The following is a 12,674-nucleotide window of genomic DNA, read 5'->3' as shown; positions in this document are numbered from 1 at the left end:
CAGCCGGATGCGCTATAATAATAATAATAATAATAATAACGGGCATTTATAAAGCGCCTTATCAAAAGTTCAAAGCGCGGGACAACAATACATGTATACAAAAATCATACAATCACTGTCAGATTCAAACAACACATCATGCACATCTCACATCCCCAGACTCTATACTAAGGAACTATCCGTAGTGTTGTTGGAACAAGTGAGTTTTCAAATTGGACTTAAAAGATGAAATGGATGGAGAGTGACGTAATTGAAAGGGGAGTGAATTCCATAACTGAGGTCCATAATACGAAAACGTGCGGAAGCCATGAGCCTTGCGTTTAAAGCGACCTTGACAGAGAAGTCGAGCATCATCAGAAGAACGAAGGGTGCGAGAGGGAGTGTAGAGAGAGACCAGTTCAGAAAGATAGGCAGGTGCCGATTCAGAGATGATATTGTAGCAGAAGCAGGCAGCTTTATACCTAATACGTTCAGATACAGGAAGCCAGTGAAGTTCTTTCATGAGAGGAGTGCAGGGTTGTCGATTATATATAATATTAACACAGCCGGATGCGCTATATAATATTAACACAGCCGGATGCGGTATATAATATTAACACAGCCGGATGCGGTATATAATATTAACACAGCTGGATGTGGTATGTAATATTAACACAGCTGGATGCGGTATATAATATTAACACAGCCGGATGCGGTATATAATATTAACACAGCCGGATGCGGTATATAATATTAACACAGCCGGATGCGGTATATAATATTAACACAGCCGGATGCGGTATATAATATTAACACAGCTGGATGTGGTATGTAATATTAACACAGCTGGATGCGGTATATAATATTAACACAGCCGGATGCGGTATATAATATTAACACAGCCGGATGCGGTATGTAATATTAACACAGCCGGATGCGGTATATAATATTAACACAGCCGGATGCGGTATATAATATTAACACAGCCGGATGCGGTATATATAATATTAACACAGCCAGATGCGGTATATAATATTAACACAGCCGGATGCGGCATATAATATTAACACAGCCGGATGCGGTATATAATATTAACACAGCTGGATGCGGTATATAATATTAACACAACTGGATGCATCAGTGACAAGAAATACATTCATGATTGATTGTCAAAGTAAACTTGAGATAGCTTTGTTTGTAAAAATGTTAATTTGCAAACCGATCTAATTTGTCTTATTTTATGCAGCTAAAAGGCATGAAAGGAAACTTTAATACCAATGGGTTCATCAAAGAAATGTCATGAATTGTAGCAGCAGAGCTACGACAATGATGTGCATACCTGTTGATTGTTTTCAGGCCGATGCACTTTGAGTTTGTCAAGTCAGAAGACCTGGAGCGGCTGGGTATGGGTCGGCCGGCCATTCGTCGACTGATGGACGCCGTCAAGCGACGCAGGACTCTCAAGAAAAAGGGGCTGCTGGAGAAGGTGGGTGTGTGTAGGGGGGGGGGGGGGCGGCTTCTAAGGGAGGATGGTGGAGGTTGTGAGGAAGTGCGATCGGGTGGGTTGGGGCATGTGTGAGAGGGTGTGTGAAGGGGGGTGGGGGGGGGGGGGTGGGCTTCTAAGGGAGGATGGTGGAGGTTGTGAGGAAGTGCAATCGGGTGGGTTGGGGCATGCGTGAAAGGGTGTGTGTGTGCGTGTGTGAGTGTGTTTTTGAGAAATAAAACATAGATAAAAACACACACAAAAACATAATGCTTGTGAAAGATAAGGTTTGAATCTACATGCCAGTTTTAATAACCATGAAAGGCAAAGGAGTTCGAGCCATTAGTAGCTGTGTTTCCTGTCACTTGTGGCTATGCCTCAAGTCAGAGCTCTGGGAATTCTTGTATACTGGAAGAAAATAAAGGTGTGAGCCAAGGGAAGGGTAAATGATCATCCCATAGTTTTTCGGCTCCCAAAACTTTTCAGGCCGAGTTTCCATACCCCACGTGCACGAGGTCAATAAGTGAGTGGTGTGTCCCCAGATAATAGGTCAATAAGTGAGTGCTGTATCCCCAGATCCTGCCGAGCAGCAAGGCGGGGGACAAGAAACCGCCGTCGCCCCGACCGGGCCAGCACACCGACATGACGCTCACCTGCCTCATCGACAAGAAGAACCTCTACATCTACAACAAGATCGGCAACGGCTCTTTCGGTGTCGTCAACCGTGGAGAGTGGATCACGTCCTCTGGAAACAAGGTGGGTACAGTTGAACAACCCTTGTAACACCTGGAACAACCCTTGTAACACCTGGAACAACCCTTGTAACACCTGGAACAACCCTTGTAACACCTGGAACAATCTGAGAAAATCCGGTCTTATTAGGGGGGGCTCTGCTGTACTAACTTGTTTGGAAAATGGACCAATAGTATTGTGGCAGATTTGATTGAGACCGGGGGCTGCCAGGGGATTGTGCAGGATGTTTCTTATTTACTCGTGATGTTGTTTGTCTGACCTCGCGTTGTGTTTTGTTTTGAGTGTAAGAATGTTTCCCGTTTCCCTCTCTTATCCCCGATGCAGTAGTATCTAGTATTCAGCTCTCATACGGCCAACGGCCTCTCTCTTGCGAACGAATGTAGCCCACACCGTGGTTGTACAGTTTAAAACATCATTTTTATTCTACAAGTGCATGGAATCAAAACCTCGTCACTCTCTCACGCAGACTCGTTTTCTTTCTTCCCTCGTCACTTCATAATTATTTCTGTCGTGTCTCAGTACTGTCGCGGACTGTCGTTTAAACAAGGGGGGTGATTATCAGGTTCCCGATTGACAAGGAACTTATTCAGACTTAAAGTCTTTATAACAGAACTCCCGCTTGACAAGGAGCTATTCAGTGCATGAGATACTATCACTATCAGATTCCCGATTGGCAAGGAATTTATACAAACGTTATAACAGAACTCCCGATTGACAAGGAGCTATTTAGTGCATGAGATACTATCAGATTCCCGATTGGCAAGGAATTTATACAAACGTTATAACAGAACTCCCGATTGACAAGGAGCTATTTAGTGTATACTGCAAGGTTCCTAGTTCACAAAGAATGATTAACAACAGATCTAAGCAATAAATCCTTACGGTTAGAAATGAAGGCCGGCTTCCGATTAACGAAGAAGTCGGCTAAGGTTTACTTTTCCCGGTTAACAAGGAATTTGGTTATAATTAAATGACTTCCGATTAACAAAAAGTCTGGTTACAATTACTGACTCCCGATTAACAAAGAGTGCCGCACCCTCGAAATCCAAAACATTATATAGACCTCAAATCTTTGGACTATTTCGCATAATCATGCGCTACAGTGAACTCTGACCCTGAATCACTAACTTCCGGCAAATAATCCGGTTCTTCCTCGATTTATACTACTCTATTTTCCGCTAATCGTCGTTAAACTACCATGTCCGTAAGGGACTATTATCCTAAGGAAACGTGTCATTTTATCAAACAACTCCCGCACATCGATACTAACAGATTAGCAGCTGGTCGTCTGCGACAAAGTCACGTCTGCTTGAAGCGTCAGTGCTAAGCTGTTCTAAAAGCTAGCATCGTGCGTCGTAAATTACATCACATAAAAGATGGCGTCAAGTGCATGCGTACCAATGAAGTCACTCAAACACGCGCACGCGCACTGAATATTATTACGTGGGCTGTAAGGCTATTCCCTCACAGTATTAACTGAATCTGTAACTTGACATGTGCAAGTGGTAACTGTCATGTTATACGATATGTTAATGCATTCTATTTCTGCTGTTACATAGTGCTCTTTTTGGAAAATGGATACATGTACTCAGTATGTTCTTTATACTTTTTTTATATGTTGTTTTTATGTATACAATTTCAGAAGGAGGTAGCGGTGAAGATCCTGAAGAACGACGTTCTGTCTCAGCCTGGGGCGTTTGAGGACTTCGTGAAGGAGGTGAACGCCATGTTCACCCTGCGTCATGGCAACCTGATCCGTCTCTACGGCGTCGTGCTCTCAACCCCGCTCATGATGGTCAGAGTTGGATATTTTCTTGTTACAGTGGTACCTGCCATGAAAGGACACCCTTGGGACCCGTTCAGTGTCCCTACATAGCAGGTGGCCTGTCATGACAGGCATATTTTGGTAAAAATAATAAAAAAGGGACTCTAGAAAGTGTCCTTTCATGGGAGGTGTCCACTCGTCAGAGGGGGCTTACATTGTAGGTACCACTGTGTTACCAACATTTCTAATATGAGAGAATAAAGTCTTCTATATCTTGTGCTGTCAGCACTAATGGGGTGTTAACATCACATTTAGGATTTTCTGTCAATTTCAAAGCCTGACGACCAGTTCTTGAGATTCATGCAAATTTGTGGAGAAAATATGGCATTTTTACATTTAGTCAAGTTTTGACTAAATGTTTTAACGAAGAGGGGGGAATCGAGACGAGGGTGTGGTGTATGTGTGTGTGTGTGTCTGTCTGTGCGTGTGTGTGTGTAGAGCGATTCAGACTAAACTACTGGGCCGATCTTTATGAAATTTGACATGAGAGTTCCTGGGTATGATATCCTCAGACGTTTTTTTCATTTTTTTGATAAATGTCTTTGATGACGTCATATCCGGCTTTTCGTGAAAGTTGAGGCGGCACTGTCACGCCCTCATTTTTCAACCAAATTGGTTGAAGTTTTGGTCAAGTAATCTTCGACGAAGCCCGGACTTCGGTATTGCATTTCAGCTTGGTGGCTTAAAAATTATTTAATGACTTTGGTCATTAAAAATCTGAAAATTGTAAAAAAAAAAATTTTTTTTATAAAACGATCCAAATTTACGTTCATCTTATTCTCCATCATTTGCTGATTCCAAAAACATATAAATATGTTATATTTGGATTAACAACAAGCTCTGAAAATTAAATATATAAAAATTATTATCAAAATTTTTTTTTCGAAATCAATTTAAAAACACTTTCATCTTATTCCTTGTCGGTTCCTGATTCCAAAAACATATAGATATGATATGTTTGGATTAAAAACACGCTCAGAAAGTTAAAACGAAGAGAGCTACAGAAAAGCGTGCTATCCTTCTCAGCGCAACGAATACCCCGCTCTTCTTGTCAATTCCACTGGCACTGCCTTTGCCACGGGCGGTGGAGTGACGATGCTACGAGTATACGGTCTTGCTGCGTTGCGTTCAGTTTCATTCTGTGAGTTCGACAGCTACTTGACTAAATGTTGTATTTTCGCCTTACGCGACTTGTTATTTATCCCATGACCTGCCTCTTTGTCTCTGTTAGCTGTAGAGGGGATTATTCTGGATAATCCATCACAACCATATGGATTACCCATCACAACCGAGTCACGATCTCACCTGTCATTGGTCATTGTCTTTTATCTCAGAGTACATTTGAATAATTTAGAGGTCATCTACATATTTATCGTTAACTCGGGGACTACTTTTTTTCAGCAAAACGATTGAGATATTCTGCGGTATAAAAGTTGAACTGACGTTTGGCTAACGATCTACAAACATTATCATTGAAGAAATAAAGAAAACAACAAAGAATGTACATAATATGTTTGGGTGAATAGAGCTGAGGGAAGATTATGAGTTGTCCGACGCGGTGAGACTGAGAGAGAGACAGAGAGCACGAGAGAGAGCGACAGAGACACACAGTGATTCAAGGCGCACAACTCTAGTAAAGTTGTCGTAACGAGGTACGCTTCATGGGCAACCGTTGAGATCAATCCCAAGAGCATCCTGATTCAAAATCTTGAGCGACAGAATAAAACTTGCACTAAAACAGTATGCTTATAGTTTTGTTCATTTGTTATCGCTTTTAGAGCATTGATTGCTAAATATGGTTCAATAGAACAAGGCTGTCTCATCAGTCGTCTGCAACAGATCTGTCGTCTGCTGCAGGATCTGTTGTTTGCTATACATGTAATATCTTCGGCTCAAAGTGACCAGCATGGAAATTGCCATTTTCAAAGTTGGTGATACTGTTAGAATAAAAGGTGGCGAAGAAGGTCGGATCTTGGACATCCAGAGACCACTAGGCTACATGCGTTGCCGCTTAAAAACAACTCAACAGTGGTGCGCCATTTTCCCCCAGACAGATACCTAATGGCCTAAGACAACGACAGACATCAAAGTTAGGCTCACCTAAATCAGTAAGTGACGATTGAAGAAGTAGGTAATGCAAATTTGAACACTGAAGCACAAAGGCTCGAATAAGCACAAACTCAGCAATCATCTTCATCGCTTGTAAAATCACACACGCGGTCTTTCGAATCCTGGTCAAAAATGAGTTACTTCCCTTCGGGTATCATTCTCTCCCGTCGCTAGCTGTGAAGCGAAGATTATCAGAATGTGGACTGCGGGAACTTCCAGTTGTTGAGAAGGAAGATGTGGCCGGAGCCGACTCCCATCCAGGATAAGCTGTACGGCACGGCGGCGTCCCTGCAGATGGCCACTACATTTCTCAATTGGACTGGTCTCCACATGTAGCGGCAACAAGAAGAAGATCAGAATGTGGTCTTTCGCAGTTTTGACGAATGCCAGCTCGGGTAACCGACTGAAACCGGCCGGTAACTGCACAGTATCAAATGCATTCAACGGCACAATCCTGGAAACAAAAAGACAAAAGGGGACTCGTTTCGCACATGAATATCATGACACGATTTTCGGTGGCAGAAGGTATGATGAGCAGTAAACAGGCACTCGCAGAGTTTGTGTCAAAAAGTTCGTTTTTGTAATGAAAACGTCGGAGTAATGGGATAAAAAGCTTAAACACCTCATCCTGAATATCGTGCATATTTTCCCTCGGGTCGATTTACAGGTATTACCTCGCCAGAGGCTCGGTAATACCTGAAAATCGACCCTAGGGAAAATATGCTTGATATTCAGAACTCGGAGTGTGTCACCTATATAATTATATATATGTATGCAGAGCCCCCACCTGTATTTTGTGTGAACATGGAGATGTCAGATTGTGATGTGAGTGTGATGGGGAAGAGCAGGGCCGGGATGTAACTGAACTTTCACTTTCACTTCAATCAGTATCTCATGATGAAGAAGCCTTGAAGATGAAGCACTGGTGTACAAACAACCCAATATCGCGAGCTAGAGAATCCATATGCAGGAGCCCAGAAACACCAACTTTACGCAATGCTACCTACTTTTACTTTTGTATTTTATTTCTACATACTTCCTACAAATAACGAAAGGGAAGTAAGCTCTCTAAATGCACACGACATGTGTGATGGAGTAAGCGAGAGTTATACGAAACCTTTCTCCTGGCACCTCAGAGAATAACAAGCATTGAAATGAACAAGCGACTTTCATCCTCCTACAAGTTTTAAGCGTTTAGAGTTGCGGAAAACTTGCTTGGGTTACTTCACTACAAGTTTGAAATGAGCAGGGTTATTTCCCATGCCATGGGAGGCAAAGGGATAAAGAACATGCTGTAGCCTGGACCAAGACAAGAAAAGATTAATTTATTTCTCTGTCACAGAAATCACCAAGACATGTCAGTGAATCTTGTTTTGGTATGGTTGGGAACATGTGGACAATAACGTTGTGTGAGGCTAGATGTAGAAGCTTTTTAGATCTACTCTATTTCAGTCCAGATATTTTGTGAGTCCAAAGAGTTAAAACTGATAATAAGAATCAACATTTGAGGATTCCAGTCAATGATGTTTTGTGGCAAGGAAATAGCTCAATGGGTAGCTGGGCTGGCTTCAAAACCATTTGTCGCTATCGGTGTGGGTTCAATCCCCATGTTCGGCGAGCGATTTATTTCCCAGAGTCAACTTTGTGCAGACTCTCTTCGGTGTCCGAACACCCCCTTGTACATGCGTTCTCATGATCACGAACCGAAGTTCACAGCGAAAGTCTCGGGGCTTGGAATCATTAATACACACATGCAGAAAAAAGAAGAAAGAAATAAAGGTTAGTGCCGCACTGTATGGCAGCTCGCTTTCCCCAGGGAGAAAGCAGTCTGAATTTCCATGAGGGTAACCTCACAGGACTACATGGAATCTTATCCTTATCCTTTGTTGTACCCCAGGTGACGGAGTTGGCCCCGCTGGGAGCGCTGCTAGACACACTACGGACGAGCGAGAGGAAGCTGCTGATCACCACCCTGGTGGACTACGCCATCCAGATCGCCACCGGCATGCACTTCCTCGAGTCCAAGCGATTCATCCACCGGGACCTGGCCTGTCGGAATGTACTGCTGGCTGCTGTTGATAAGGTGTGTTGTGTGTTGTGTGTGTGTTGTGTGTGTGTTGTGTGTTGTGTGTGTGTTGTGTGTGTGTTGTGTGTTGTGTGTGTGTTGTGTGTGTGTTGTGTGTTGTGTGTGTGTTGTGTGTGTGTTGTGTGTTGTGTGTGTGTTGTGTGTGTGTTGTGTGTTGTGTGTGTGTTGTGTGTTGTGTGTGTGTGTTGTGTGTCTGTGGTGTGTGTGTGTGTGTGTGTGTGTGTGTAAAAAAGTCTCAGTGCGGCCTCAACTTTTGCAAACGGGCAAATGTAATATCATTCAATACAGCATGACTTCCCTTCTTTGTCTCTGTTAATCTAGGGAGAAAATATCCAGCGATATTTCTCCGTAGGCCTAAAGTTCGGCCATGACCTAGGCAAAATAACTTGCGCAGCTGCAGAAACAAGAAAATGGAAATCTTATGAAGCCGTCATCAACACGAACACAGTGATTGCAGAAGCAAACTCTGTACCTACACGACCGAGACACAAGACTGATTATTTCACAGCTGCAAAGGGTAAGCTTACTCACGTCAGGTCTTCACTGACAAGCTAGGAACAGACGGAAAATTCCGAACAAAAGTAAATGACGTCAAAGTCTCTTTCGCTTTGCGTGTAACTTTGTCATGACGTCTTTTTGTGACGACAGTATACGCGACAATTTGTTCGCTTCCGGTGTCATTTTAGACTGAAAAGCAACTCAAAAGAAGGAGCTAAGCCTGTGTCTTGAAACAGATGAAACACTCTTTTGGATTGCCGTTTCAATGTGAACCAAAAAGTTAAAGAAAAAAAACAAGGTTCAGTTGCGAACTGACAGCGGATTGAGCATTTATTCCTGTTGATGAAGGTACGATTGAAGCTTTATTCTCTCCATCAACCAACAAGACTAGATTTGTAGCAGACGAAAAACACGTTTTTTCTGTCTTGTGAAGGCGATTATGTCGTTATAAGTTATCTGTACGTTGTGAAGACATTTCAAAACAAAATTTAGCTTTGATGCGTCACGGGATAATGAGCTTATACGTTTTCATCCATGGAATTGTTTTTTCCGTCTCGGCAGGGTGAATGAATTCATGATGTCTTTTCCGGAACTGGACAAAACTGGCCTTGCCAAGACTGAAACAAAATATAGTTCTACAGCTTCTAGGCTTGGGTTGATTGCCCATGGTGAATTTCCAATGATTTGTTTCCACATCCCATGACAAATTCTCTTTACTTTGGTCATGCCTTATATACGTTACAGCTCCGTCCATCAATGGTATCGCGTGATATTTTGTCTCAACGGGGTGAAAGAATATAATGACGTCACTCTCAGCAGAGCCTCGAGTGACGTCATCATATTCATTGACCCAGTCTCGACAACATATCAGGCGATACCATGGATGGACGGAGCTGTAACTTATACATACTGAATAGCGCTATCAAAAATCGGAGGAAAACGACGCAAATACCCTCAAAAATGCATACGTCAATTTTCATTTAAAAACAAAATCTGTGGTGGTAGTTTTTGAGAGCTGCTTTGGACAGACAGACAGACAGACACACATGCCTAGGGAGACAAACCTCACCCTCCACCCTCGTGAAACCATTCAGTCAAAATCTGACTGAACATCTGCAATCCACTGTTTAAATGGTGGGGTAAAAACGGTCATACATGTAAAAACATACTCGTGCAAAAAACGCGAGTGAACATGGGAGTTTCAGCCCATGAACGCAGAAGAAGCCGAAGAAGAAGGCAGATACAATCCAACTCCAGCTGACATTTTGCTGTGTGTTGTTTCAGATCAAGATCGGTGACTTTGGCTTGATGCGAGCGCTGCCCAGTCAGGAAGACCACTACGTCATGAGCGAACAGCGCAAGGTCCCCTTCGCCTGGTGTGCCCCGGAGAGCCTCAAGTCTCGCCAGTTCTCGCACGCCAGCGACGTGTGGATGTTCGGCGTCACGCTGTGGGAGATGTTCACGTACGGCCAGGAGCCTTGGATGGGTTACAACGGATCTGAGGTAGGGTCTCTCCATCTTGCACAGCTGCAAACTGTTACACTTTCAGCGCAGCATGCTACATTATAAGATGAATTGCTAAGCTGTTTGCCAAGCTTAAATTGTTATGCTCAAACAAATGATAACAAGCATGCAACGGTTTGCGCTTTCTTGTGGGTCCTGGTACTCATTTCTGATTCTCACTCCATGTAGCGGTCAGAATATTGGTCATAAAACTCTTTCCTCGCTGAAAAGTGACCCTGCAGACACTCTCTAGTGACCCTGCAGACACTCTCTAATGACCCTGCAGACACTCTCTAATGACCCTGCAGACACTCTCTAATGATCCTGCAGACACTCTCTAATGACCCTGCAGACACTCTCTAATGACCCTGCAGACACTCTCTAATGACCCTGCAGACACTCTCTAATGACCCTGCAGACATTCTCTAATGACCCTGCAGACACTCTCTAATGACCCTGCAGACACTCTCTAATGACCCTGCAGACACTCTCTAATGACCCTGCAGACACTCTCTAATGACCCTGCAGACACTCTCTAATGACCCTGCAGACACTCTCTAATGACCCTGCAGACACTCTCTGATGACCCTGCAGACACTCTCTGATGACCCTGCAGACACTCTCTAATGACCCTGCAGACACTCTCTAATGACCCTGCAGACACTCTCTAATGACCCTGCAGACACTCTCTAATGACCCTGCAGACACTCTCTAATGACCCTGCAGACACTCTCTAATGACCCTGCAGACACTCTCTAATGATCCTGCAGACACTCTCTAATGATCCTGCAGACACTCTCTAATGACCCTGCAGACACTCTCTAATGACCCTGCAGACACTCTCTAATGACCCTGCAGACACTCTCTAATGATCCTGCAGACACTCTCTAATGACCCTGCAGACACTCTCTAATGATCCTGCAGACACTCTCTGATGACCCTGCAGACACTCTCTAATGATCCTGCTTTCTAAAAGAAGATTTGTCAGGTTTAGGTTTAACTTTCTTTACCTTATATTTTGTTGACAGGTACTGTGAGTCCATGTTTATACTTTAATGTTGTTAATTGACAGGTACTGTGAGTCCATGTTTATACTTTAATGTTGACAGGTACTGTGAGTCCATGTTTATACTTTAATGTTGTTAATTGACAGGTACTGAGTGCATGTTTATAATTTACTGTTGTTAATTGACAGGTACTGTGAGTCCATGTTTATAGTTTAATGTTGTGTATTTGTGGTGTCCAGATTCTACACAAGATTGATGCAGACGGGGAGAGACTGCCCAGACCCGAGTTCTGCCCTGCCGATATCTACCAGGTGATGGGGGAGTGCTGGTCCCACAAGCCTCACGACAGACCCACCTTTATTGTGCTGAAAGACTTTCTCTGTGAGGTGAGTGTCGGTCTGTCTGTCTGTCTGTCTGTCTGTGCCTGTCTGTCTGTCTGTCTGTTTGTCTGTGATATCTACCAGCTGAAGATGCAGTGCTGGGCTCACAAACCTCACGACAGACCTACCTTTATTGTCCTTAAAGACTATCTCTGTGAGGTGAGTCTCTTGTCTGTCTGTCTGTCGGTCTGTGTCTGTCTGTCTGCCTGCCTGTCTGTCTGTCTGTCTGTCCGTCCGTCCGTCCATCCGTCCGTCCATCCGTCCGTCCATCCGTCCGTCCATCCGTCCGTCCATCCGTCCGTCCATCCGTCTGTCTGTGATATCTACCGGTTGTTGCGCACACAAACTTCTGCATAGACCCACTTTTACTATTGTCTGAAGAATTGTTTACTATGTGTTGAAGGTTTTGATCAGTTGTGTGTGTACTGAAAAATAAAACAATATATGTGTGAATGATGACAGGTCCACCCTGTGATTGTGAGGGCCACCCAAAAGTTGGAAGAGGCCGGCAAGCTGAGTATAGAGGAGGGCGACCACATTGCTATCATCGATGGAAAGTAAGTCTCACACGTCATCTTCACTACACTTTTCTCTCCCCTCAGACAGTGTATGCAAGTCTCACACGTCATCTTCACTACGCTTTTCTCTACCACAAAACAGTGTACAGCAGTCCCTGCAATGTACGGCCCCCGGCGTGAGCGGACACCTGACATGTACGGACACATTTGCTTGGCACGGAGTGTTTTCCTTCTATACTTGCCCCCCCTTAAACGGACACCTGCAAAACGTGGACGCGGACACTCATTTTCGGTCCCAACAGCAGGTCATACCTCCAATGTACGGACAGACCATCGTCAAATTTTCACCACAACAAAATCGATAACAGAGCAGTCCGGCTCTTGGTACAAAGATCACAGCCGCAATGGTGTCATGACAGTCAGTGATAACTTGAGTGCACGTGTACCCATCGTGTGTCTGTGTGTAACCTCTTTCATTGACAAGATACTCTTGTTTCCCCTCAGCCTTGACCAGTGAGTCGGTTGCCTAATCT

At 43.9% G+C, this 12,674-nt stretch overlaps 1 protein-coding gene across 1 annotated transcript in view; it reads left to right on the top strand.

Annotated features, from left to right (window-relative positions):
* The window catches only part of LOC138977936 (activated CDC42 kinase 1-like), a 105,611-nt gene that overhangs the window by 51,916 nt on the left and 41,021 nt on the right, over positions 1–12,674 (top strand). The window contains exons 3-9 of the mRNA XM_070350544.1: positions 1,336–1,465; positions 2,039–2,218; positions 3,858–4,010; positions 8,047–8,232; positions 10,018–10,236; positions 11,483–11,629; positions 12,086–12,180. Of these exons, the coding sequence (XP_070206645.1) occupies positions 1,336–1,465; positions 2,039–2,218; positions 3,858–4,010; positions 8,047–8,232; positions 10,018–10,236; positions 11,483–11,629; positions 12,086–12,180 (1,110 nt within the window). The remainder of the gene's footprint in view (positions 1–1,335; positions 1,466–2,038; positions 2,219–3,857; positions 4,011–8,046; positions 8,233–10,017; positions 10,237–11,482; positions 11,630–12,085; positions 12,181–12,674) is intronic.

This window comes from Littorina saxatilis, linkage group LG10 (assembly GCF_037325665.1).
Source record: "Littorina saxatilis isolate snail1 linkage group LG10, US_GU_Lsax_2.0, whole genome shotgun sequence".
Classification (NCBI taxonomy): Eukaryota; Metazoa; Mollusca; class Gastropoda; order Littorinimorpha; family Littorinidae; genus Littorina; species Littorina saxatilis.
Note: the sequence above shows the minus strand (reverse complement) of the source record. Positions and strands in the feature narration are given on the sequence as shown.